The following is a 25,000-nucleotide window of genomic DNA, read 5'->3' as shown; positions in this document are numbered from 1 at the left end:
TGTCTCTGCACTTGGGAACTTGTCTCATTTTTAATCTATCATCTTCCAGCCTTGACAAAGTTCAGTCCTGTCATTCTGGAATCTGCGCCTTTACAGTGCAATGTCTTGGGTTGCTTCAGTCTGTTCAAGGCCTCCATGCACATGTGACAGATCGCATTCAAAACCTTACACCAGAAGCTATGTATCACGGTTTACTTCTTCGTGCACTAGATATCTAATTGCACGTCTTATTATACACCTATTTATCTTTCCATTTATTATTCATTGACTGGTTTAATTTCGAAGTACATACTCAAAATGATGTTTCCTATGGATATTTGAAAGTGTATATTAAGCACCATGTTCCCCGTGGCCAGGTCACCAGCAATGTCAAGATCAGTAAGTTGTGAGTAACTCTGCAGCCGTCTCCCATAGATGCCTGACGTGCGGTGCGGCGTGGCAGGGCCCGTCTGATGGTGATGCGATCAGCATGTACTAGGAACCATTGTCCATCTCTTTATCATCTGTCTTGTATATTGCTGCGTTACAGAAAATTATCTATCAATCTGCTGAACGTTGAAACGAACTATTAACATAACAACCACGTATTATTGCGTACTATTGAGTAAAAGAAAATTATTTATTGATCTGTTAAACGTTGAAGTAAACTATTAACATAAAAAAAGAATTACGAATAAACCAAGTAGTTTCATTGACTACAAAGAAAAAGAAGACTATTCGCAGTTGAACGCTGCAGGAAACTCTCAACATAACAACCACGCATGAAACAAATATTTTACGGAATACAAGGCTAAAAAAAAAAAAAAATAAATAAATAAATAAAATAAATAAATAAATAAAAAATACATACTTCTATCTTCTGAACGTTAAAGCAAACTCTAAAAAATAGCAAATCACATATGAACCAAAACACTTCACTGAATACAACGAGCGAGAGGAGGAAAAACAGGACTCACTGACTAACTGACTGATTGATACAAGTAGACGTGAGAGCTTCATCGTACCCTCGTATTAAGTTATCTCGCCTGACCCTGCCGCCGCGCGTGTCTTGATGGAACCGGCAGTGTTTTGTTTCCACACAGCCAAGAGAGAAGCCGGTCACGCACTGTTTGCGCGGCGTACCGTCGGCTGGACAGGGAAGTAAGGGCGACACGTGTAAGGGGAGAAGAAAGGGTGGCTGGAGTGGCTGAGGTCAACACGGATTCACTATGTTTACACACACACACACACACACACACACACACACACACACACACACACACACACACACACACATTCTCGCCCGTCACTTGGCAAGCTGAGGGTCGCGCCCCGCCACGCTCAATCGCCAATGTGTTCACTGATGAGCAAGCAATTACTGTCCTGCCCCGGGAGGAGAGTGGAGACGTGTGGTGTGTGTGTGTGTGTGTGTGTGTGTGTGTGTGTGGGATCTTAGCCTCCCATAGACCCGTATTCCAAAACACTCAGCTCTCTCAACGCGACTATTTTCAAAGGCCACAGAGATGATTAGCTGGGTTCTCACGAATGTTTCTCCTGTTAATAACGTAAAAATGTAATTAATCTGCCCCTAAAAACGTGTAACTTTAACTAGAGACTTCTGAACGTAGTGGTGGTGCGGCGCAGAAGTGTTTCAGAATTTGGACACATACAGACCGACATGGAGGTTAACAGCTGGCAGTCACGAAGCTACCAAGTAAATTCACACATCTAACCATTCCCATCAGTCTACATTTTTCTCCTAGGGACATAAATAGAAAACTCAAAGGCACAGACAAGTGACTTATATTCCGTGACGTGACTTGGAAAATATGGAGGAAGAGAGTGACAAAATCAGTAATAGACGCGAGGAAGGTGGAGGTAATGGTGGATGGTGGCGATAAGAACACAGGATGGACGTGGCAGAGGTAGTGGTGGTGGTGATGGTGGTGGTGGTGACTGAGGGACGAACACCTGTGGCTCTCCTACAAGGGTTACTTTTTATACGAGTGCCTTCTTGGCGTGCAGGTGTGGACGGGGAGAGGTGATGAAGGAGGAGGAGGAGGAGGAGGAGGAGGAGGAGGAGGAGGAGGAGGAGGAGGAGGAGGAGGAGGAGGAGGGAGGAGAGCAATAACAAAAACAACAACAACAACAACAAAGAAAATGACTACATGCCTTACAAAATCCTATTTTTACAAACTTACAAACCACTACACTGCTTCTCCATCTTATCCTGTGTTCCTGTGTATGCGTGTACCTAAGCGCGAAAAACAAAAACGTAGCACCTTCATTACAACATTAACCTTCACACGCCTCAACATCACTTAATTACCAACACGTGTGACCCTCGTGGACTGGAGGTGCTGGCTGGGGAGGGGCGGCGCGAGAGTGTGGGCAGCAGTAGTATTTACCTTAGTCCTTGAGCGCCCTGCGGAGATGTCACGGAGTCTCGGTTGTGGCTCCTGGAGGGCAACGTATAGTCCGTGGGGTTTGGGCACGAAGGGGTTGATCAAGGGGACAAAGAGGTGAGATCGCATGGTGGCTTGGGGATGTAAACATAGCGATGCGCACTGCCCAGGGATCACTCAAGGCATTTAAAGCTTCCACATGCCGCAAGATTTCTCTTCAACTTAATTTTCTTTCGTTTACTTTTGATGCGTTCAGTTCTTTTAGGTATTCAGTATGTTATGTTTCAGAAAAGCACTTTAGTTTAGTCAGGAAGCAACACCCACCCCTACACTGGCAGCAGCGCCCACGTCCACGGTGCTCACAACAGAGTGGCTGGCGGCGGGAGTCTAAAGGGCAGTGGGGTAGCTGAATCTCTCCCAACCGGGGCTTATTAATTATGAAGACTCAAGGCTATTCTGGGAAGAGAGCACCTTTGACGCGAGCTGCATCCATCCTCAGAGTACACAGCGAACGATTCATCTTAGCGTGTGAAGATTTGTGCTTAATTCTTCACCTTTTATGAGTGTGCCTTCAAAAGACTAGTGAGTCATGCAATGTTTTCATCACCAGAATACACAGCCAGCTTTTGAAGGTAGCTTTTGAGGTTTTCAGAGGGAGCACGTGAGGATTAGCACTCATTCCTTCACACAAGACAATTTACGAGTGCACCTCCCGAAAGTCAGTGATTCATGTAATGTCTCAAGGCTTCAGAATATACGGACAGCGATTTACGTTAGCTTTTGAGGTTTTCAGAGAGGATTGGCACCTAATACTTCACAACAGACAACACTTCCCGAAGGCCAGTGATTTGTGTAGTGTTTCAAGGCTTCAGAATAGACCGCGAGTTATTCACGTAAGCTTTTCACGTTTGCAGAAAGTACGTGATATGATAAGCGCTCAGTCCTTCACATAAGACAGTTTATCAAGGCACCTCCCAAAAGCCATAGATTCGTGTAATGTTTCAAGGCTTCAGAAGGAACACTCTCTTCTAAAAGGTATCGGTGCATACTCTATGATAAACATTTCGAGACCAGTGACCATACGTATTGGGAAAGGAGTGCTGAGATGCCAGCCTTGATGTATAGTAGAGATATGTTTCGACAGTCTCATTCCACACGTTTCGAATCACTATATAGAAGTACCTATATACTGATCCTTTTCATCGTGGCTACGTAATCTAAATACAATACTACGGTCAATTCAAAAGTGACGATCATACCGTGCATCGATAGTTTTTGGAGCGAGTGTGATTTGTCCCCCCATTCCTTTATACTACAATTTACGAGAAGGACATCAGAAAGTAAAACGCTCATGCAATATTTTGAGGTTTTTAGAAAGTACGATGCAATTCTCCTTCCCATAATATTTTACACACACTCCTGGAGAGACTGAAAATAAAAGGGAATTGATGAACGCGAATGATGAATAAAAAAGAATTGATGAACGCGAATGATATTGTTACTTCTTGTTCTCAGAAAGTGCAAAGCGTGTTTTAGTCTTTTCGTAATCCTGCTTCCTACAATACAGTTTACACTCCTGGAAAGAGAAAGCATAAAAAGGATAATTTGATGAACGCGAATGTTACTGATGACTGACTAACTGTACCCGAGTTTTAGATCCACAACCATAAGATCCTAATAACGCCACCTCTAGGTTCCAGTCAACACACACACCACACACCACATGCATAAGACTACGACGAGCTGCTGTGAATTAATAAAGAAATGTTACTGTTAAAGGTTAAAATCTGGCTATTTGTCAGGTATACAATTTTACTACACCTCTCACTTTCGTCTCACCAGCCCGTGATTTGAAACGATCTGCGCTTCTACACGAGCTATTTTCTAAGGCCACAGAGATGATCAGTTGGGCTCCCAAAGATGTTTTTTCCTATTGATGGTACAGAATACTGGATGAACTATCATTAGAATCACGAAAACACTCTTGAAAACCCAAATAACTTCCACTAGGGTCTCATAGAAACTAATCAGGAAAAATTTGAAAATGTGATCTCTGTGTTGCTGCAAATGCTAAAATGCTTCCATCTGTTTCGTATTAGTTAAGATCGAAGCTTCAAACCGACGCTCGAAGTTTACGTTAGACTTTCCCATTTAAGCAGTGACAGTTCTCTCCTGCAGTCCACTCTGGTTACTTGCTGAGTGAAGCCTTAACTCTGACTGCTGCAACTTTTTCTCAGCTTATTACAGTCTGGCATAAGTTTAGCGATTTTGGAAGACAACACACATGAAAAAGGTATCACTGAATATCTAGTAAGGCTTTTTAGTATCTGTAGCTTAATTTTTGATCAGTATAATTGCCTAGTGAAAATAAATGTACAAGTCCTGCAGGTGTCAGAAGATTAAGACGATAAGGGCTTCCTGAATTCTACACTATAAGCCCTTTATATTACAGAGCGTGTGGCAGGAACAAACTTATCCAGGCCTCACCGTCACGTCCTGAGTATCCTCGTATTAATTCACCTTTACGAAGTTTCTCCACGTACTCATTAAAACTTTATCAGGTAATTAGCAAAAGAGGGTGTGGGCTACGTGGCCTTGAATTCGAAACAACGTCCAAGGTTTTGTTACGACACGCAATGGGAACGATATACGCCACATATATAGATAAGCAAATAGAAAGACAGATAGATAGACAGACAGACATATAGGCAGACATAGATAGGCTGATATAGATAGATGGACAGATATCGATAAACAGACCGACAGATACGCAGAAAAAAAGGGAAATAAACAGGATAAATATATAGAATAAATAGAAAGTGATGGAAAAAATGCGTACTAATATCCTCTCGACAAATACGTGAAAGCTTTAAAATCACATAACCTTTTAAAACATGAAAAATATTACATTCATAATACAAACACAATATACAGTTCACCTCCATTAATCAGAGAGAGAGAGAGAGAGAGAGAGAGAGAGAGAGAGAGAGAGAGAGAGAGAGAGAGAGAGAGAGAGAGAGAGAGAGAGAGAGAGAGAGAGAGAGAGAGAGAGAGAACCAAACTAGCAATGGTGTTGAAGGCGAATATGGGAGACGGTGACCATGTAACACTCAGCCACGGCCCATCAGGACCAGCCGTGACCCGCCCCTACACCACTCAATAAATCGATAAGCCTCATTAGACGACGAGGAGGAGGCGGAGTCAATACCTGTCGTTCCCTTTCAGTCGTCCTCTCCACTGTCAACTCTGAAATCCTTCCCTTATCTTGAAGTTAATGAGACTAGGAACTTTTCTATCCCCGTAGTAAGAACGTAAGGGAAGCTGCAAGGGATCGGTAACTGTAATGTCAACACGTGGCGGTCTCTTATTTTCATCCTCCGTCACAAGAACGTAAGTTGCAAGAAGCCACTGAGCCAACACGTGGTAGTTCAGGTGTAATGCATGTGTCCACTTAAACTTCGTGCACATAATTACCGTACCAGTAGCCAGTCATAACCCACCCCTACCAACAACAGTAGTTATGGTCCCTTGAGCTGTTGCATTCCCCAATAATGTGTATCCTGAACCGTAAGTTTTTTGATGCTGACAAGCTTAAAAGAAGGGCTAGTCTACAAAATCAAACCGTGTACCAAAGTAAGTCAGTATGTACTTGTAAATTTAAGTTAAATAAATAAATCTGATAACTGATTGATTCTTACTAGATCAGTGGACTTGGGATTGAAAGAAAACACTACGGAAAGAAATGCAGTGTGCTAGTCGACTTCTGATCAAGACTATACCATTAGATCAAGCCTTTCTTTTCCTTTATTCCGTAGCTAGTTTCCGCTAATACTGCAGCTGTAAGTGTTGTATAAGTAAGGCAGGCGAATGGGATCAACCTCTCTCCAAGAAAGGCAACAGCAGAACGTTGGCTTTAGTCTTGTTTCATCTTGTGTCTCCTCTCATCATCATATTCCATTCATTTTAGGAAAAGTTATGTAGCTGAACAATCTCGCTAGGACTTAAACATATATTCCTACTCGAAATTAACTAATATTAACTTGAATATTTGTATATCCATCATTCCCATCCATAAATCTGTCTAATCTTATTTCCTTTTTTTTTTAATTGTTCTAATAACCTCGTAACAAAATTTATTCCAGTCTTGCCATCCAATTTAAGAATCAATATCCTCTTATCTCATTTTTAAATCTAACTTAATCAAACTTGAACCCGCTACTTCTTATCCAATCCGATTCCTACGCCAGTCATCTATGAAAAAAAAGTATTAATGCGATGGGGCAGATTGATAAGGAAGGTGTGAGCATAGTGCGAAGTGACAGGCTGAAAGGCGAGGCGGGTTTGATGAAGGAGAGGAATAGACGGTAGGGAGTAAAGGACGTGTTGTAAATCGTGAGGAGCGGAGGGTGGCAGGTGAGTGGCAGGCAGTGGGTGGTGAGGGTGGTGAGGGACGGGCATAAGTGTGTGTGTGGAGACGGGGACAGAGACGTGAGATGCGAGTGGCTTGGAGTATCTGTGAAAGATGAGAAGGTAGTAGTTGGCAATGAGATGCACTGATATATGTTGGGGAGTTGTGAGTGAGGAGCAGGTGTTTGAATGGTAGAGGTGCTACGGTTAAGAAGGAAGTGTTATGAGTGATACCTGGGAAGTGTGGCGGAGATGAGGTGGTTGTAAGTGATGTTTAAGTTCTTATATAAAATTCCACGAACATTGCATCAACAAGATTTCCACTCAAGTAACCTCAAGTAACTCTTTCCAAACATACGAGTGAATACCGTGTTAAGTTATGATCTCATGATAAACTAGGCAAGGTAAGGCAAGATGAGGTAAAGTGAGGTATGGGTAAGGTAAGATAAAGTAAGGCAAGGTCAGATTTAGGTCAGGTTAGATTAAGTTACGTTAGATTAAGTTGAATTAGATTAAGACACATTAGGTGTTACTACATTAGGTGAACTTTATGGTGTAGGGAATTATTTCAATTATCGTTTTCAGAGAGGAATCTTCATGGGTGGAATTTACTTAGAAGCGAGGTGGCTGTTAGAGAAGTGTTGAGTGGCGAGGAAGGAGCGGAGCAGGTGGTGAGGAAAAATGGTGGATCATTATGAAGGAGAGATGTGGTGGAGTGGCGGGTGAGTGGGGTGTGGGGTGGCAGTGGGAGGTGGGCAAGCAGGTGTTCCTTTCAGCGTCTACACACCTTTTTGGTCGTCTGGGAGAGGAAGGCCTTTCTAAGACGAGCACACTTGGAGGGCTGACCATCACGGGGGCTGTCCGCGGCCGAGGCTGAGGGACAAAAAGGAAAAGAATGTTAGACAACTTACTCGTATTTCTCAGTTTCCTTTTTTTCTCACTCTCTTACATTCCCCCTTCGCATTTTTCCACGAAGAAGAAGCACTGCCAAACACGCACTCAATTCTTATACTTTCCCAATCACTTTCTAAATTTACCTGGAGCAGGGAGTATCTTTTATCACTGCCGAGAGGTATCCAATGCTTTCCCTCTATTCATTCCACACCCTCAGCCTGGATTCCATTTACCGCGGTAAAAAGGAATGATAGGAAGAGATAGATAGATAGACAGATAGACAGGCATATAGATAGATAGATAGAGGTAGATGGATGAATGGATGGATATACAAATAGACAGATAAGTAGAGAAATAGAAAGAAAGAAAGAAAGACAGATAGACGGATATACAGATAGATAGATAGATTGGTGGATGGATATACAAATAGACAGATACAGAAAGATTTACATATAAAAGCCAATTAACTGCAGCACTCACCTGACATTCATACGACAAATGTTGATCCTTCAAACTGCAAGGCTTACTGTCACCAGAATACAAACCTCGAGGGTAATGATTCACGTACACTAACTCCAAAACAAACTTAAATGAAACATCACACCAGGAAACAATACACGTAAATCACCACCCACCAATGAATTCTTCCTGCGAGAGGCGAGTGCACACATGTCAGTCGCTCAGGTCACGGGATTGATTGATTTGTAAAAAGGAAGGCGCCACGATATCTCGTTCATATGAGTGTTTAAAGCGATTAAAATGATACGTTAAATTAGTGATAACAATAACAAAACTGTGGTAGGGTAAAACCTGGTAAAAATCACTAAAAATGACATGATATAAGAGAAGTGAAATGTTGAAAATTAACAAGACTAGTATTTGAATGTATTACTTTCATCCGATAACGGAAAAACGCACACCTTGTTACGGATACCTTCAACACAATCAGCAGGCACACAGGAAGGGAAAGGGGAGACTGTAGTATAGGGGAACAGAATATCTAAGAGCATATGACAAATCCCAGTGCTCTCCCCCTTGACAAGAAGCTTCGTTACGCAGCGGCAAGTATAATTTATTTACGTCAAGCTGCAGTGTGGATTAGGCAAGATCAGTGTGCAGGGGGAATGAAATATGTAAGAACACGTAACGAATTCCATAACTGTCTTGGTTATGTGGTGGTATTAGAATTTATTTACGCCAAGCTGCAGCAGGAGTTAGGCAAGGCAAGGCAAGGCAAGGTAAGGTTAGAGTGCAGGAAGAATACAACCTAGAAATGCATAACGAATTCTATATCTGTTTCCCTCGCCAGACTCTTCGTTACGTGGCGTGAATTAGATGTTACGTACACGAAGCCGCAATTACAGGTAGGCGAGACAAGGTTAGCAGTGTGCAGGGAAAGTATGGAAAGGATAGTTTGCAAAAATACGTTACGATATGCATTTCTATCTCCTTCTCAAGACTTTAGTTATGTATCGTGAATTAGACGTTATTTACACCGAGCTGCAATTACATCTGGGCAAGACAAGGTTAGTGCACGGGGAAAATATAATATGTAAAAAATACGTAACGATTTGCTTTACTGTCTCCCTCTTAGGACCTTCATTATGTAGTGGGAATTAGACATTATTTACACCAGGCTCTACAAAAGGTGAGGCGAGGCAAAGAGGCAGTGTTAGGTTTAATACACAAGAGTACAAGGCCAGGACGAAAGTATATATATATATATCCCCTCATCATTACAGCTACTCAGAACCAAGGACTGAATAAGCAGAAGAAGAAATAATATGACGTTTTATGACCTCTTCCCCCTCACCCTCACAATTGCCTTTCACACACGAAACGCGGAAGGAACTGAATACTTGGTGAGTCTCGATTTATCACATCAACGACATAACTACCATCGTATATCACAAGGGGTAGTAATGGCCTTCTCACCTTTACCTTCACCTCCACTGCACCTCCCCCTGCTTCTCCCTCCTGTGGCTCCGTAGCACTGTACTCGGTCACCGCCTAAAGGTTGTGAGTTCGATCCTGGGTTATGGTAATTTTTCATTAGCAGTGGTAGCGTCTTCTGGTAAGCCTTGCCTGTGTCATGTGTCCTTGCTGGTGCGATGAATTGATTACTCAGTTCTTTTTCATTCTTCTCTCATGCCACAGTCACATTTACGTCCTTGTGTCTCGTTTGAGCATGTTTTGTTCTTTATATTCGTGTCTTTGTAGCATATTTAGTGTTCTTATCTTCCATATTTTTTATCTTCATCCTAACCTGCGTTCCTCCCTCATTTCAGAGTCCCATTCATTGTCCTTTCCTTTCTTCCTATCTCCATCCGTCCCTTCGTTTCTTCCCGTTTCTATTTCTGTCCCTTCTTTCCTTCCTATCCCATCCCTGTTTTTTTCTTTTCTTCACCTTTTCATCGCCATTTTTAATGTTGTCACTTCTTAATATTCCTATCCATACTTTTTCCCTTCTTTCCCTCTCGAGCTCCCTCCTATTTTAACTACATTCCACCAAACATTTAATACATCCATCATCACTTGCCTTCCCTTCTTTTCATCTTCAACCTCATCCACTGTACCCTTTCAGTTTCTGTCCTTATTTTTCACATTATGTTTCTCGTGTTCACTGCTTTTTACCTGCATGTCCAACGCATTGAATTCTTCCTGTATCCCTACCATTTTTCTCTTCACTTCTCCCCTTACTCTTCCTTTCTTCCCGTCCCCAAAGGTAGTTATTGTGTTCAAGTCTTCGAGTCTCCGTTACTCATACTACACTGGACCCATCGCCTTCTGTCATTCTCATGCAAGTCAGTGCTCTTGACTCCTGCCAATCTTACGTTTCCTTCCCGCTTCGTTTCTAAGTATTGCACTTATAATTATTCACTATGCCTAAGTTTACACACACACACACACACAAACACACACACACATACACACACACACACACACACACACACACACACACACACACACACACACACACACACACACACACACTTTATCAATGCGCGTTCGACAACATTAACAAGTTTTATACTGCCAATAAATCCTCGTTGTATTATTTTCGTTACATAAATGGATATTGTTATTTGGATTACTGCTTTGTTTATTAGTGTGGTTGTGTATGTGTTGCAAAACTGACAGGACACAGACTGACAAGAGTTACAGTAGAAGTTGACCGGAAGCGCCTCACACTTCACGTACTCGTATCACGTATTACACCCAGGCAACAACCGGAAGAGTGAGGTGCTGGAACTGTTAATATGACAGACGTGCACTTAAGTGATATTGGTAAAACAGGAAGTGCAGACAAGACACACATCTCTGTCCTGTACGGCTGTCGGTGCGGCCACACACTGTCAGGAGTGCTCGCCCACAGCCAGTCTGTCACCGCGGGCAGCACCTGACGACGTTCATCAGTGTAATGCGAATGTGATGAGGAATGTCATGCTCTCCAAGATCACAATGTCCTCTCTCTCTCTCTCTCTCTCTCTCTCTCTCTCTCTCTCTCTCTCTCTCTCTCTCTCTCTCTCTCTCTCTCTCTCATGTGTGTGTGTGTGTGTGTGTGTGTGTGTGTGTGTGTGTGTGTGTGTGTGTGTGTGTGTGTGTGTGTGTGTGTGTGTGTGTGTGTGTGTTGCACTGCGAAGACGTGTTTCCAAGTATAGTATGTCGACGTGGAGGAGGAGGAGGAGGAGGAGGAGGAGGAGGAGGAGGAGGAGGAGGAGGAGGAGGAGGAGGAGGAGGAGGAGGAGGAGGAGGAGGAGGAGAGAGTAGTCGAAGGGCATAAAGATCTGATAGGAAGAAACTAGTTACGAAGAGGCCTTGAACACTACTACTACTACTACTACTACTACTAGTAGTAGTAGTAGTAGTAGTAGTAGTAGTAGTAGTAGTAGTAGTAGTAGTAGTAATAGTAGTAGTAGTATTGTGATTACTCTAAGCCTTACTAAGCCTAACAACAAAAAGTACATAAGTAAAGAAAGAAATAAAATAAAAAGTCTCTCTCTCTCTCTCTCTCTCTCTCTCTCTCTCTCTCTCTCTCTCTCTCTCTCTCTCTCTCTCTCTCTCTCTCTCAAAACTACTTAACACAACACAAAGAGAAGAAGACAAACTGCCTGGGACTCTCGTGAAAAGCGCAATCGGGCAGATGTATTACACAGGATGATGGCGTTATGCAAACCCACTCAAGTCCCGCGGATCAAGATGAGGGGTTGTTGAGCTTTTGTCTTCTTATTACAACTACCCGAGTGACTGCATTGCGTGGCTGGCGGGAAAAAAGAGCAATAGCAATTTTTTTTAGCACGATATATGAACATAAATATAAGAAGCGGAGAGACTAATAAGAATGCTTATCACACGCATACACGCACGCACGCGCACACACACACACACACACAAACACACACACACACACACACACACACACACACACACACACACACACACACACACACACACACACACACACACAGTTCTCAGTATCGTCCAATCGTCTGCTAATCAGTCAGTCAGGTATTTGTCACGTGAGAATATGAGACAGGTGAATACTTAACATGTGATAGTAATAGTAATAGTGTAGTGGTGGTGGTAGTAGTAGTAGTAGTAGTAGTAGTAGTAGTAGTAGTAGTAGTAGTAGTAGTAGTAGTAGTAGTTGTAGTAGTTGTAGTAGTAGTGTAACATTTTTAAGCTCTATGCACACACCAATGAGTTTTGTAGTTTATAGGCGTGAACTGACTGTGTTAATGGACAATCCCTTTCCTTCCAGAGCTAACAACAAGGCTCCCCATCCCTCTATAATCAACACGGGACTCGCAGATTACAACTGTTAATGCCCCTCTACAACTTAACTTTTACCTTGAGGCACTGAGGTGAGATGGTGTGAGTTTTGAGGCGTTACCGTCTTCGGCTTGTGTTGTGGGTGGTGTTCAGTGACGTGATGAAAACAATTTTTTTTTTATCTAATGATTCGGTTCATCAGAAAACCTGCCAGTTATTTGTTACGTGAGAATAGAAGATGGGTGAATACTTAACATGTGATAGTAATAGTAATAGTGTAGTGGTGGTGGTGGTGGTGGTAGTAGTAGTAGTAGTAGTAGTAGTAGTAGTGTAACATTTTAAAGCTCTATGCACACACCAATGAGTTTTGTAGTTTATAGGCGTGAACTGACTGTGTTAATGGACAGTCCCTTTCCTTCTTGATTAGAGTTATCGAGCCGGCATCTTTCCGAGGCTTATCTAACTTTCTCCGGCTATTATCTACATGTATGACTTATACCTACAGTAGTAGTAGTAGTAGTAGTAGTAGTAGTAGTAGTAGTATTGTAGTAGTAGTTAATGTTCTTGTTCTTGTTGCTGTAGGTGACTGAAGAGGAAGTTAGTACCATTACCAAACAAATATTAGCAACAAATATTACTGCAAAACAAATATCACCACCACCACCACCACCACCACTACCACCACCACCAACACACATCACAGGCTCATAAAAGAAGAGAGTGACTGAGAACCGTCAGGGAATATGAGGTCGCGTCTTTCCTTCCCCTGAGATGCTTCCTGTCACAAGCTCATTAATCAATCCTGTCGCGGGTGGAAGATTGCGTGGCTGTCTCGCGTGGAGGGAAGGAGGCGAGTGGATGGCACGGGTGGAGATTGACTTGGTGACATTATTCATCATTATCACCATCCGGGAGACGAGTGGCGGGCAGGGCGTCTGTGAGAAATTACTGCCACTTGTTTGGGTGTTTGTCTTTCATGAGTGTGCGTCACGCTATAATGAAAACGTTATTGTTGCTCGTGATGCTTGATGTAATTTCTTTCCTATGACACAAGAGCAGTTACTTGAGCCAGTGATTTTAAACACTGGTCAACATTTCCGTGTAGCTGATGACGTCTGACAGCCGCGCCCTCCTGCTTCACCAATGCAACCACTGGCTACGTGAATGTCATTGTATCCTACCACCACTGGCTGCAGACACCACACGTGGATTAAAGACGTTTCCATGAAAAGCACTAATGAAAAACACACACACACACACACACACACACACTTATAACATCAAACGCCACACCTTCGTCTCTCCAGACACAATCTCGAGGGCCATCACCACCAATGCACCAAGACCACACAAACTGAGTTTCTTAAGTTGCATGAAGAAGGACTCGCATACTCTCTGACAAAGCAGAGCTCTCAGATGAGTGGGCTTGATGCAAGCACCTACGACACACACTGTGCTTACTGTGTGTGTGTGTGTGTGTGTGTGTGTGTGTGTGTGCGACCTGGCGAGGTCGCTTTTGTGTGTGTGTTTTCGATTATACGAGCGTTGCCTGCCACATCAATCCTTCCTACCGTCTTTTATTGGTAATATAGGGGAGGTTTCCTGGATCCTGAGCCGTGGTGTTGTCAAGGGCGGAGGCAGCGGCAAGAAATGAGTTAATTTCACGGCAGGTATTGACCATTATCGAGTCTCAGCTGCGCGTCGTGGGCTGACTGCTCGTTCTCATCATCATCATTTGTCTTTCTTGGATTTTTTTCCCGCTTGAAGTGAATCCGTGACGTGATGAGAAGCGCTCCAGTCTTTAACTAACACCGCTTCCACTTTTTCTTGATCAGTTTTCTTTTTATATGCATGTTTACTCTGCTAACTTTCACTCATGTTACACGCCAAACTCTCCAAAAAACCAACGCTGACCACCCGCCACTCAGCAGCCTCGAGCACTCTTCACTATTCTCTATCACAAAAGAAATTATCATCCCTCTTCCGTCACCAGCAATTTCAAATAACTCACTTGAAATTTCCATAGAGAGAGAGAGAGAGAGAGAGAGAGAGAGAGAGAGAGAGAGAGAGAGAGAGAGAGAGAGAGAGAGAGAGAGAGTTGAAAGGGAAATGGATGCATGAGAAACTTCAAATGCATTGCAGGAGTGAATGATGGTGTGTGTGTGTGTGTGTGTGTGTGTGTGTGTGTGTGTGTGTGTGTGTGTGTGTGTGTGTGTGTGTGTGTGTGTGTGTGTGTGTGTGTGTGTGTGTGTGTGTGTGTGTGTGTGTGTGTGTGTGTGTGTGTGGTTGCAATTTGTAGAAGGGTTTCCAAGTATGTCAATGTGGCTGAGAGAGAAGGTAAGGAATGTGAAGAGGAGGAGGAGGAGGAGGAGGAGGAGGAGGAGGAGGATATAGTTAAATGGCATACAGCTTACGTAATTAATAGAGGAACAATAGGAAGGAAAGTTACGAGAAAGCACTGTGTAACATTAATCACTGATAGTAGTAGTAGTAGTAGTAGTAGTAGTAGTAGTAGTAGTAGCGAACATAGTAATAATAGTAGATGTAGATAATTGAAAAGAAAGTAATACCATCACCAATAAGCATCACCACTACCACCATCACCACCACTATCACCACCACCACCACCAGCATCAGTAATAGGAACACACACAGACAGAACCATCAGGGAATATGAGATCGCGTCTTTCCTTCCCCTGAGATGCTTCCTGTCACAAGCTCATTAATCAATCCTGGTGAGGGCGGAAAGGTTGCGTGGCTGTCTCTTGCGTGGAAGGAGGAAGGTGGGTGGATGGCACAGGTGGAGATTGACTTGGTGACATTATTAATCATTATCACCATCAGGGAGACGAGAGGCGGGCAGGGAGTCTGTGGTCCTTCATGAGAGTGAGGACAATATTCTGATGCACTTCTGCACGGCAAGCCCACTACTTTCAAAAACTCCAGTTGAAGCTATACGTGTTTTGAAGTGTTTTTATGGTTCTAGTGAAAAATTAACAGATTTCTACATTATTAAAAGGAGGAACAGTCTAGATATCCCGGCTACTCAGATATGTAGGCTTTGAAAATAGTCGTGGTGAGAGAGCAAAGCGTTTCTGAACACAGGCCTATTAAGTCACGCTATAAATCTTGTGTCACTGGCTCGTATTGTAAACATTTCGACTTCTGATCTCGACAACCGCTAACACCCTCTCGTGGAAGTTAGTGTGGATTCCAAGGGAGTTTTTAATGAAATGGTGTATTATAATGCTTATACTTATTATTATTTTTTTTTTTCCAAATGGTAAGTTTTTATTTTTATTTTTATTTGTTAATGTTAATGTGGTTGGTGTTGCTGGTTCCGTTGGTGGTGGTGATAACGATGTGGATGATGATGATGATGATGATGATGATGATGATGATGATGATGATGATGATGATGATGATGATAATGTGCCTATCCCGTGAATTACTGCTACGTACTACTACTACTACTATTATTTTTATTATTATTATTATTATTATTATTATTATTATTATTATTATTATTATTATTACTATTATTATTATTATTATTATTATTATTATTATTATTATTATTATTATTATTATCATTATTATCATCATCATCACCATAAAAACTACCTTCACTCCATTAAACGAAGCCTGAAAATACAACACTCTTCTTCGTAACAGAATCAATACTTCGACCTTGACTTTAAAACACTTGAAGAAGGGAAGCATCGCCGCGAAAACATGCTGCTCTCTCAAGATCACCAGAAAGATCATGACAAAATACACCGTGGAAAATGCCTTCTACTTATACAGAACATCCACGCACGTCCTCCCCATACAGGTGATTCTCGAGACGCTATTCAGTCAGTCAATCAGTCAGTCACTTAATTAATCTCTCCATCAATGTTGTAGGCCGGTCAACAGAGGGGCGAATGGACGAATGATACAAACACACATATACGTACACACACAGCCTTACTTCAGATTTCTTTATTCATATTGTTAGGTTCTCCAATCTATATGTAAATTTTCACTACTGCCTTCGTAATAAACCATGTATCGTTGTTATTATTGATATTATTACACACACACACACACACACACACACACACACACACACACACACACACACACACACACACACACACACACACACCATGTTCATGACTTATGTGTCTCCTTCTGTTATCGAGAATCACCCGATAACTGTTGTGTATTTGTGTATATGTGTGTGTGTGTGTGTGTGTGTGTGTGTGTGTGTGTGTGTGTGTGTGTGTGTGTGTGTGTGTGTGTGTGTGTGTGTGTGTGTGTGTGTGTGTGTGTGTGTGTGTGTGTGTGTGTGTGTGTTCAATAGTGCCATTTGTGGAATCGCTTTTATCCACTTCTGATGTTTGCAACCAAGACACAATAGAGGCGAGTTCACATGACACACGCGCCCTTGAGCCCATTGAGCCAGCGAGGAACACCCACAACAATACACTCCACCGGCTGGGTCTTGAGCTGACGCGCCACGACTCCTTGTTTGTAATGTTTTATTCATGATGGCCAATGCAACTCATGGCATATTGTTCCAGGTGTGGTTCAGGTCAAGAAGTAAGTAAATAAATAAAATAAATAATAAAAATGAGGAAAAAAATCATTGTCAGAACCCGACTAATCCTCTCTGTGGTTTCTGAAAATAACCCTTGTGGGAACTTAGCGTTTAATAATATGCACCTTCTTTTGATTAAATTCTAAAGTACAGAGAATAAATCAATTACGTACTTCAGCTGATAAGCATAACTACGTGAACTCAGCATGTATATAACGAAAAAAATACAGTGACACAATATTCTGTGTTCGGAAGCAAAGTTATTACACGCATATCTTGACAGGTTCCCATCTCAAGTCTCTTTGTAGCTGTGATCCTTTGATGCCAAACATGGAAAGAAGCTTATCAATGAATAAGTTAAAACTGCACTGGTGAAATAGCGAGGTTCATGCTGAAAATGAAGATCTAAAGGAAAGGGGGGGCGGGAAATCAACACCAAAAAGCAAACCGGAGCTAGGAGGCTGAGAGCGCATACCTCCGCCATCACCATTCAATAACACGGAATGTGGCAAACATTCTCCGCAGACTTGTGCCACCCAGACATCTAAGGCGCTTGAACATTCTGGAAGCGCACACGGGTCTAAATCCGCCTGAAAATTTAACCATTATTCCTTGGCGACTAATGATATTCCCTTTCACCTGGATAAGTTTTAACGAAAATCCGTTTCAGACAAGCTAACATATAAACAAATATGGAAACAGACAAGCAAACAGGCAAACACGAAGAACGCAAAAGAACGCAAAGGAAGACTAAACAATAACACTCACGGTTCGTCACATAGTCTCCCCCGGGTAACACTGAAGTTGGTAGTGGACGGCAGGATATTGTTTTTTTTTTTTTTCAGTTAATTACGTATAGTATATAAACGTGATTAAATGCGTCATACGTTTTTCTTCTTTTTTTATGATTAGTATCTGTTTTTGTGTAGAATACTTATGGTCAATAACCTATCTATCTATCCATCTCTAACACGTAACAGAACTAGCAGAGGAATAACTGACTCCCCCCAATAAGGCAGCGGGAGTGGCTGATGGACAGACAGATGAGGGGAAGAGGTTGAAAAGCGTGCGAGCGAGTACGAGTAGTAGTTTACAAATAATAGCGCAGCGCCGCGACTCCTGCAGAAGTCTTTGTTTGGCGGTGGACTCGTAAAACCTGCTATTACTGATAAAGACTTGTAGGGGAGAAGTCATTGGGTTTTCCGGTGGCTTGGTTTCCCTCATTGCACTGAAGGACACGTACTCAATATCAGCACCCTTGGGAATGTTTTCTGTTGCCCTCAATGCACAAATGCTTCCACACATTGATTATATTACTCTCTATCCCTCCCAGTAATCGTCCTTATGTTTTCTTTTTTATTTATTTATTTACTTTTTTATTCTACGTAATAAAATTTCACCTTTCTCCTTCCAATGCAATAAAAATATCAATCTACTTTTATGACCTTACCTTGATGACTTTTCTCCCCTTCTCTCTCTCTCTCTCTCTCTCTCTCTCTCTCTCTCTCTCTCTCTCTCTCTCTCTCTCTCTCTCTCTCTCTCTCTCTCTAAATTGAAAATACTAACATTTATCATTGCTTTCATTACTCTTCATATGATCATCAGCGTTTCCCTCCTCTTCCTTCTCCTCCTCCTCCTCCTCCTCGTCCAGGTAACACCAAATCTCACTCTTTAACGACCCTCCCAGTCTAACACAACTCTAGGCGCGCGTCATAACTACCTTTAGCAATACACACTTCCTCCTATCATCAATATGTGCTCTGTTGCTCCGTAATCCTCACTAAAATAAAATAATAAATGCTGTCATACCATTAATAACTACACAAACGGTCTCAAGAGTACATTTGTGTGTAAGGAAAGTTCGGTTTTAAGAGTCTACTGAACACTTATGCTGGAACTAAGATAAATAAATAAATAAATAAATAGGATAAATAAAACTAGCGGAAAATCTATCATAGCAAAAATTGTCCAAGTAAAGCATAACACTAGGGAAAAAAATAATGGGAACAATGTCACTGGGGGGGAAAAAAAAAGTGATGCGGAAAAATTTAACAGGAAAACAATATCACAGGAAAATGGTCTAAATTGTTACTATGAACTGATGGCACACGAGACATTAATGGCGTGTTCTGTTATCGATTAGGGTGAGTGTTGCTTTTTTTCTCTTTTTTTCAGTATACTTTGGTTGATCACTATTTTCCCTTTTGTCATTTTTGTGCTATTTTCATATATTTTACTTTCTTGTGTTTTTTTTCAGTACAAATTTTTCCTGTTTTTTTTTTTTTTTTCCCCAGCGCAATATTTTTCCTTCAATGTTTTTTTTTCCTTGCCATTTTCCTCCACTATTTTTTTTTCCTGTGTAATTATTTCCTGTATTATTTCCTTCTTGTACGATATACTTTTCTGCGTTATTGTTTCCCGTGCCACATTTTCTGCATATTTTTTCCTACGCTTTTTTTTTTTTTTCCTGTACCATTTTTTCCTGAGTTACTTTTGCTGCATAATTTTCCCTAGGGCTTTTTTCTTATACCATATTTCCCTTCATTTTCCTGCACCATCTTTCCCTTTACATATTACCATTTTCACACGTCACTTACCCCAACATAATTTTCTCCACACCTTTCTGACCTACATTTCCTGAACCAGCCAGTTTACCTCTCTTTCCCCCCCCTCTCCGCCTCTCACCAGGACCAATCAGCCAGCATCCCTTAGTCCCAAGAGCACCAATCACCAGACACGCCCCTAAACCCTCCAGAGTTTCAAGAATGATTGATGGAAACCTGGTGTTGAGAGTCTTGTCTGGGTCACGAAGGCATCGAGGGGACGAGCACAAGAAGGCAGTTAAAGGAAAGAGAAAGGGAAGGGAGAAGGTAAGAAGAGGAATGGGTGGAGGAGGGAAGGGTATTGACTTGCTGGTAACAGGGAGCGTGGGGAATATGGGGGAGTGGTGGTGGTTGTTGATGAGGGTAGGTTAGGTTAACGAGGATGGGGAAAAGTGGGGAGGTTCATTAAATGACTGACTGCTTTAATGCGTCACAACAATGAGATCATACAGCGAAAATAAAAGGCAGTATATAGAACCAAACAATAAGACAAAAATAATCAGAGACAGCATAAGAGCAGCTTGATAGAAATATGATTACAGTTTTAAATCAGATGCGAGGCAGTCATTGCGTTCCAGAGAGAAGACCAGCACCTTATGTCCCGCGGAGTGCCAAGGTTTGGACAGTTGAGGGAAAGAGCATGAGAAAGGAAGGCAAGAGTGATTGTATTATAGAGAATGACATGTAAAAGGCGTGGGAAATGATTTTAAAAGCGAGCAATATTTAGGCATGATGAAAAGTAGGGATAACTACAATAAAGAACACGAATGAGGAAGGGAGAAATGAAGAACTTGCATGGAAAGTGACAAATAAAAGAAATGAAAAGTGATCTTGAAGTGAGAACAATTAGGATTCCTGATAAATATGGAGAACACGAGCAAATAACACGAAAGAGAAAGGAGGAAATGAAGAACTCGTACAGACAGTAACATATGGGTGTGGGAAGAATAATTATAATCAGCTCTAAAAAAAAAAAAAAGAAAAAAAACAGGAACTTTCAGGGAACTATAGGAGATAAACTGAGAGAGAGAAAGGAAGGAGTGTAGACAGTGACAAGTAAAAGTCAGGAAGGTGATAAGCTCAATTAGGAGGACATAAGTAATCTGAGTGAGGAGAAGGTTGTGTTTGGGCGGCAACGTGTTTTGTGAATCGTGCGTGTGTGTTATATAATCCAGGAGAAGTAAACAGTGTTGTGGGGAGATTGGCGGTGATTAGAGTTTGTAGACACGTTTGTTTGCTTTTAGGAGAGAGAGAGAGAGAGAGAGAGAGAGAGAGAGAGAGAGAGAGAGAGAGAGAGAGAGAGAGAGAGAGAGAGAGAGAGAGAGAGAGAGAGAGAGAGAGAGAGAGAGAGAGACGGAGACAGACGGAGACAGACAGAGACAGAGACAGAGAGAGAGAGAGAGAGACGGAGACAGAGAGAGAGAGAGAGAAAGAGACGGAGAGAGAGAGAGAGAGAGAGAGAGAGAGAGAGAGAGAGAGAGAGAGAGAGAGAGAGAGAGAGAGAGAGAGAGAGAGAGAGAGAGAGAGAGAGAGAGAGAGAGAGAGAGAGAGAGAGAGAGAGAGAGAGAGAGAGAGAGAGAGAGAGAGAGAGAGAGAGAGAGAGAGAGAGAGAGAGAGAGAGAGAGAGAGAGAGAGAGAGAGAGAGAGAGAGAGAGAGAGAGAGAGAGAGAGAGAGAGAGAGAGAGAGAGAGAGAGAGAGATAGGTACTGTAGGTATATTTCATGAAGGGACTGCCACGAGTAGGCCTGATGGCTTCTTGCACTTTCTCTTATCTTCCTCTATTTTTACATTTGCAGGTATTCATTCATGTTCTTCATAGAGTTCTTAAAATAAAGGTTATCATTCCACACATTAATTTCTATTCGATTTACAGACTAATTTACTGGACTTTGAGATAGCTAGGGACAACTGTGCATGTAGCCACTTGAGGAGACACATCTCAGCAACCCTTCTACTCCTTGAAAGGGTCACTGAGGAATATTGCAGAGGCAGCACACACACAAACACGTACACATAAAATGCACTCCACCTCTCTACCTTCACATAACTCTCTGGCAAATGTATGTTTTTTTGACCGAGCTTAGACTGTAATTGTGAGAAATGAGGAGCTAAAAGCGAAACTGTTGAGGCTGAAGAATATACGAAAAAAGTGAGTGCAAATGGGGATGATTGGCAATTAGAGTCGTGATGTAAAGGTGTTGTAGAAGGAAGTGGCGTGCTGGTATAGAAAAGCTGGTGTATGTTAGGGGCCTTAAGAGGGGCTTGGGTGTAGCACAGCGAGATAGATGGGTGAGGAAGACGAGCGTGCTAGGGAGGGCAGGAAGTAAGTGAAGAAAAGCTGGAAGGGGGAAGGAAAGGAAATTAAAGAGGTGAGATAGAATACTATAAGAGAAAAGGAGGTAAAGAAGAGAAGGGTACAGAGAAAGGGGGGAAAAAAGGAGAAAAGAACGGAAGGAAGGTAAAGAAGAAGATAAAGGAAAAGGGGAAAACGGATGTAAGGAAGGAGGATAGAGGAAACGGGAAAAGAAGGAAAGAAGGAGAATAGGAAAAGGAACAAAAGCGAATAAATAAAAAAAAAAAACAGTAAGAGTAGAGTTTAATAGACAAAGGAGGAATGAAGAAAAAAGACGGAAGGAATAAGGGAAGAATATAGGAAAGAGGAAAATAAGCTGAAAAAAAAGTAAAAAAAGAAAGAGTTTATACCTCACGGGAGGGTGTGGTGCGCCTTGTATAGGGAGGGAGGGAGGGAGGGAAGAGAAAGGGTAAGAAGGGCGGAGGAGAGGAAGAAGAGGAAGGAGAGGAGGAAGAATGAGTAATCAAAACCAAGGAAAGGGTGTGGCGCTGAGGCGAGATGGATGAGGTTACGAGAAAGACTGTAATTCGCTAAGACGCCACACACACACACACACACACACACACACACACACACACACACACACACACACACACACACACACACACACACACACACACACACACAAAGGTCCATATTCTGACTTCTGCGCTACATCTTCACAACATTCAGAAGGCTCTAGCTGAACTTACAAGAGTTTTTAAGTGTTTATATGTTTCTAGTGACAGATTAACAAGATTTCTACATTATTAACTGAAGAATCACTCTTGAAAATCCGGCTTATCATTTCTGTGGCCTTTGAAAATTGTCGTGATGAGAGAGAGAGAGAGAGAGAGAGAGAGAGAGAGAGAGAGAGAGAGAGAGAGAGAGAGAGAGAGAGAGAGAGAGAGAGAGAGAGAGAGAGAGAGAGAGAGAGAGAGAGAGAGAGAGAGAGAGAGAGAGTAAAGCCTTTCAGAATACCGGCTAGAGTCACGCAGGAGATTCTCAAGGCTTTTCTGTATAAGTATTCATAGTATTGGTCAGCAAGGACTAGTACGTGTATATCGAAGTGCGTGTACTTGTGGAATGTACTGAAGGTATTAACACGCACGGTCTCTACACCCACTACGAGTACTACTGCCACGCTTCAGGGCTTCTTAAAGGGCGGCTATTGTTCGTGGGGTAGTTTTTTTTTCTTTCTTTTTATTCCGTGGGCACTTACGGTTCGTCTTATTATGGGGTGGAATATGGTGGAGTATTTTCTTTTTCTTTTCTTTTTTATCCCTTTTCATTAATTCTGGGTTCCTCGTTCTCTCTGATACTTTTTTTTTTATATTCCTTTGTTATTTAATTGTATTCGTATAATGCGGTTTTCTGTAACTTTTGTTTTCTGTTTTTTTTTTTTTGTTTACTCGAGTTCTGACCACGACTGTCTATGTAGTATGTATGTACGAGTATGTATGTATGTATGTATGTTTTATTTCCTTGTTTCTCGCTCCTCGGTTACTAATTCGTTTCTAATCTAAAATATTCTTCCCTCACCTCCGTTTCTCCAAATTTAGTCACTCCCTCTTTATTTCCTTGTTTCCTTCGTTTTACTAACACTTTCACATCCCTTTCTTTTTCCCTCCATCCCTTTCCCGTTTTCTTGTTCCATCATTCCTGTTTCCTCCTTTTATTTCCCTCCTTTATACTATTCCCGTCTCATATCTCCAATTTTCCTTTTTTTCCCCAGTTATTCGATTCCTTGTATTTCCTCAGCTTCCAATTCTTCTGTTCCATTACTCCCCACTCGTTCTTATTTCCCTCATCTGAGTTGCTAATATGTCCCCCACACGTATTCCTCACCATTCTCTCTCTCTCTCTCTCTCTCTCTCTCTCTCTCTCTCTCTCTCTCTCTCTCTCTGTCTCTCCCCTTCTATTTCCTCATTCCCTCCATTCCTTGTCTTTAATAATTGTAGCATTCCATTTACTGGTCTCATTACTCGACATTCCGTTCAAATACGCAATTCCAAGTATGCCATTACCATTACTTATTCCAGCTCGACAAGGACACCACCGTCAAACACTGCGGTCACCAACCCCTCCACGCTTCGCACTCCTTCACACTCACTCCTGGTTGTACAGTGATATTTGACGGATCTAAGGAGAAAGAAACTGGAACTAGGGGAAATTATGAAGGCTGTGGAATGAAAGGAACGCCACTGAAATGAATAAACAGGTGAACTGATGCATAAATAAATGAGCAAACAATTAAATGAACAAGGAAATACATAGACAAGTGAAAAAAGAAACTGATGCATAAGACAATCGTGGTCAAAATTCGATTGAAGGAAAGGAAGAAGACGGTCCTAATGATGATAGTGAAGAAGGAAAAGGACAAGAACAAGGACAATACCAAGAAGAACAAGAACAAGAAGAACAAGAACAAAAAGACAAAAGAAGACGAACACCAAGACGAAGACGGAGAAGACGAAAATGAAAAAGACGAAAAAAAAAAAAAAAACATCAAACAACACTCCCTCGTACATGACAAACAAAATAAAAATGACAAAACACACCACAATAATAGTAAAATCACACACACACACACACACACACACACACTTCCCCATAAAGACCTTACCAGCTCCTCACAGAAAGACCCGCAAGGCCCACACACACCAAGACTCACAGACAAAAGGCAGAAATAGACACAAATACACCATAAATTGAAGACATGACACCTCCACGACCCTAAACGTGTCACGTCACGAAAGGTGATGAACCTCCTATTCCTCCTCCTCCTCCACACGAGAAAATACACAGAAAATTACATAATAAACATGACGTCTTACATGAAAATACAGGAGGAATACAAAGGAATTACAAAGATAGAACAGACAGCAACAGCCCTACTGGACCTAACGAGGCTGTCTGTGTGACTATACTACTAATCCTATAAATACAGGGAGTTAAAGAGCAAAAAGACAGCAAGATCAGAGGAACACAAGGCGACATACGTCCATGGAATGTGATAGGA

The 25,000-nt window shown here is 41.9% G+C and overlaps 1 protein-coding gene across 4 annotated transcripts in view; it reads right to left on the bottom strand.

Annotated features, from left to right (window-relative positions):
* LOC135106825 (solute carrier family 35 member F3-like) overlaps positions 1-25,000 on the bottom strand; it is a 178,361-nt gene that overhangs the window by 46,147 nt on the left and 107,214 nt on the right. For 3 of the 4 annotated variants that reach the window (XM_064016174.1, XM_064016175.1, XM_064016176.1), the window contains one exon: positions 7,579-7,664. In XM_064016174.1, the coding sequence (XP_063872244.1) occupies positions 7,579-7,664 (86 nt within the window). Of the gene's footprint in view, positions 1-2,387; positions 3,100-7,578; positions 7,665-25,000 lie in introns of those variants that run through there. The other variant, XM_064016177.1, reaches the window with a different exon arrangement.

Source organism: Scylla paramamosain, chromosome 14 (assembly GCF_035594125.1).
Source record: "Scylla paramamosain isolate STU-SP2022 chromosome 14, ASM3559412v1, whole genome shotgun sequence".
NCBI lineage: Eukaryota > Metazoa > Arthropoda > Malacostraca > Decapoda > Portunidae > Scylla > Scylla paramamosain.
Note: the sequence above shows the minus strand (reverse complement) of the source record. Positions and strands in the feature narration are given on the sequence as shown.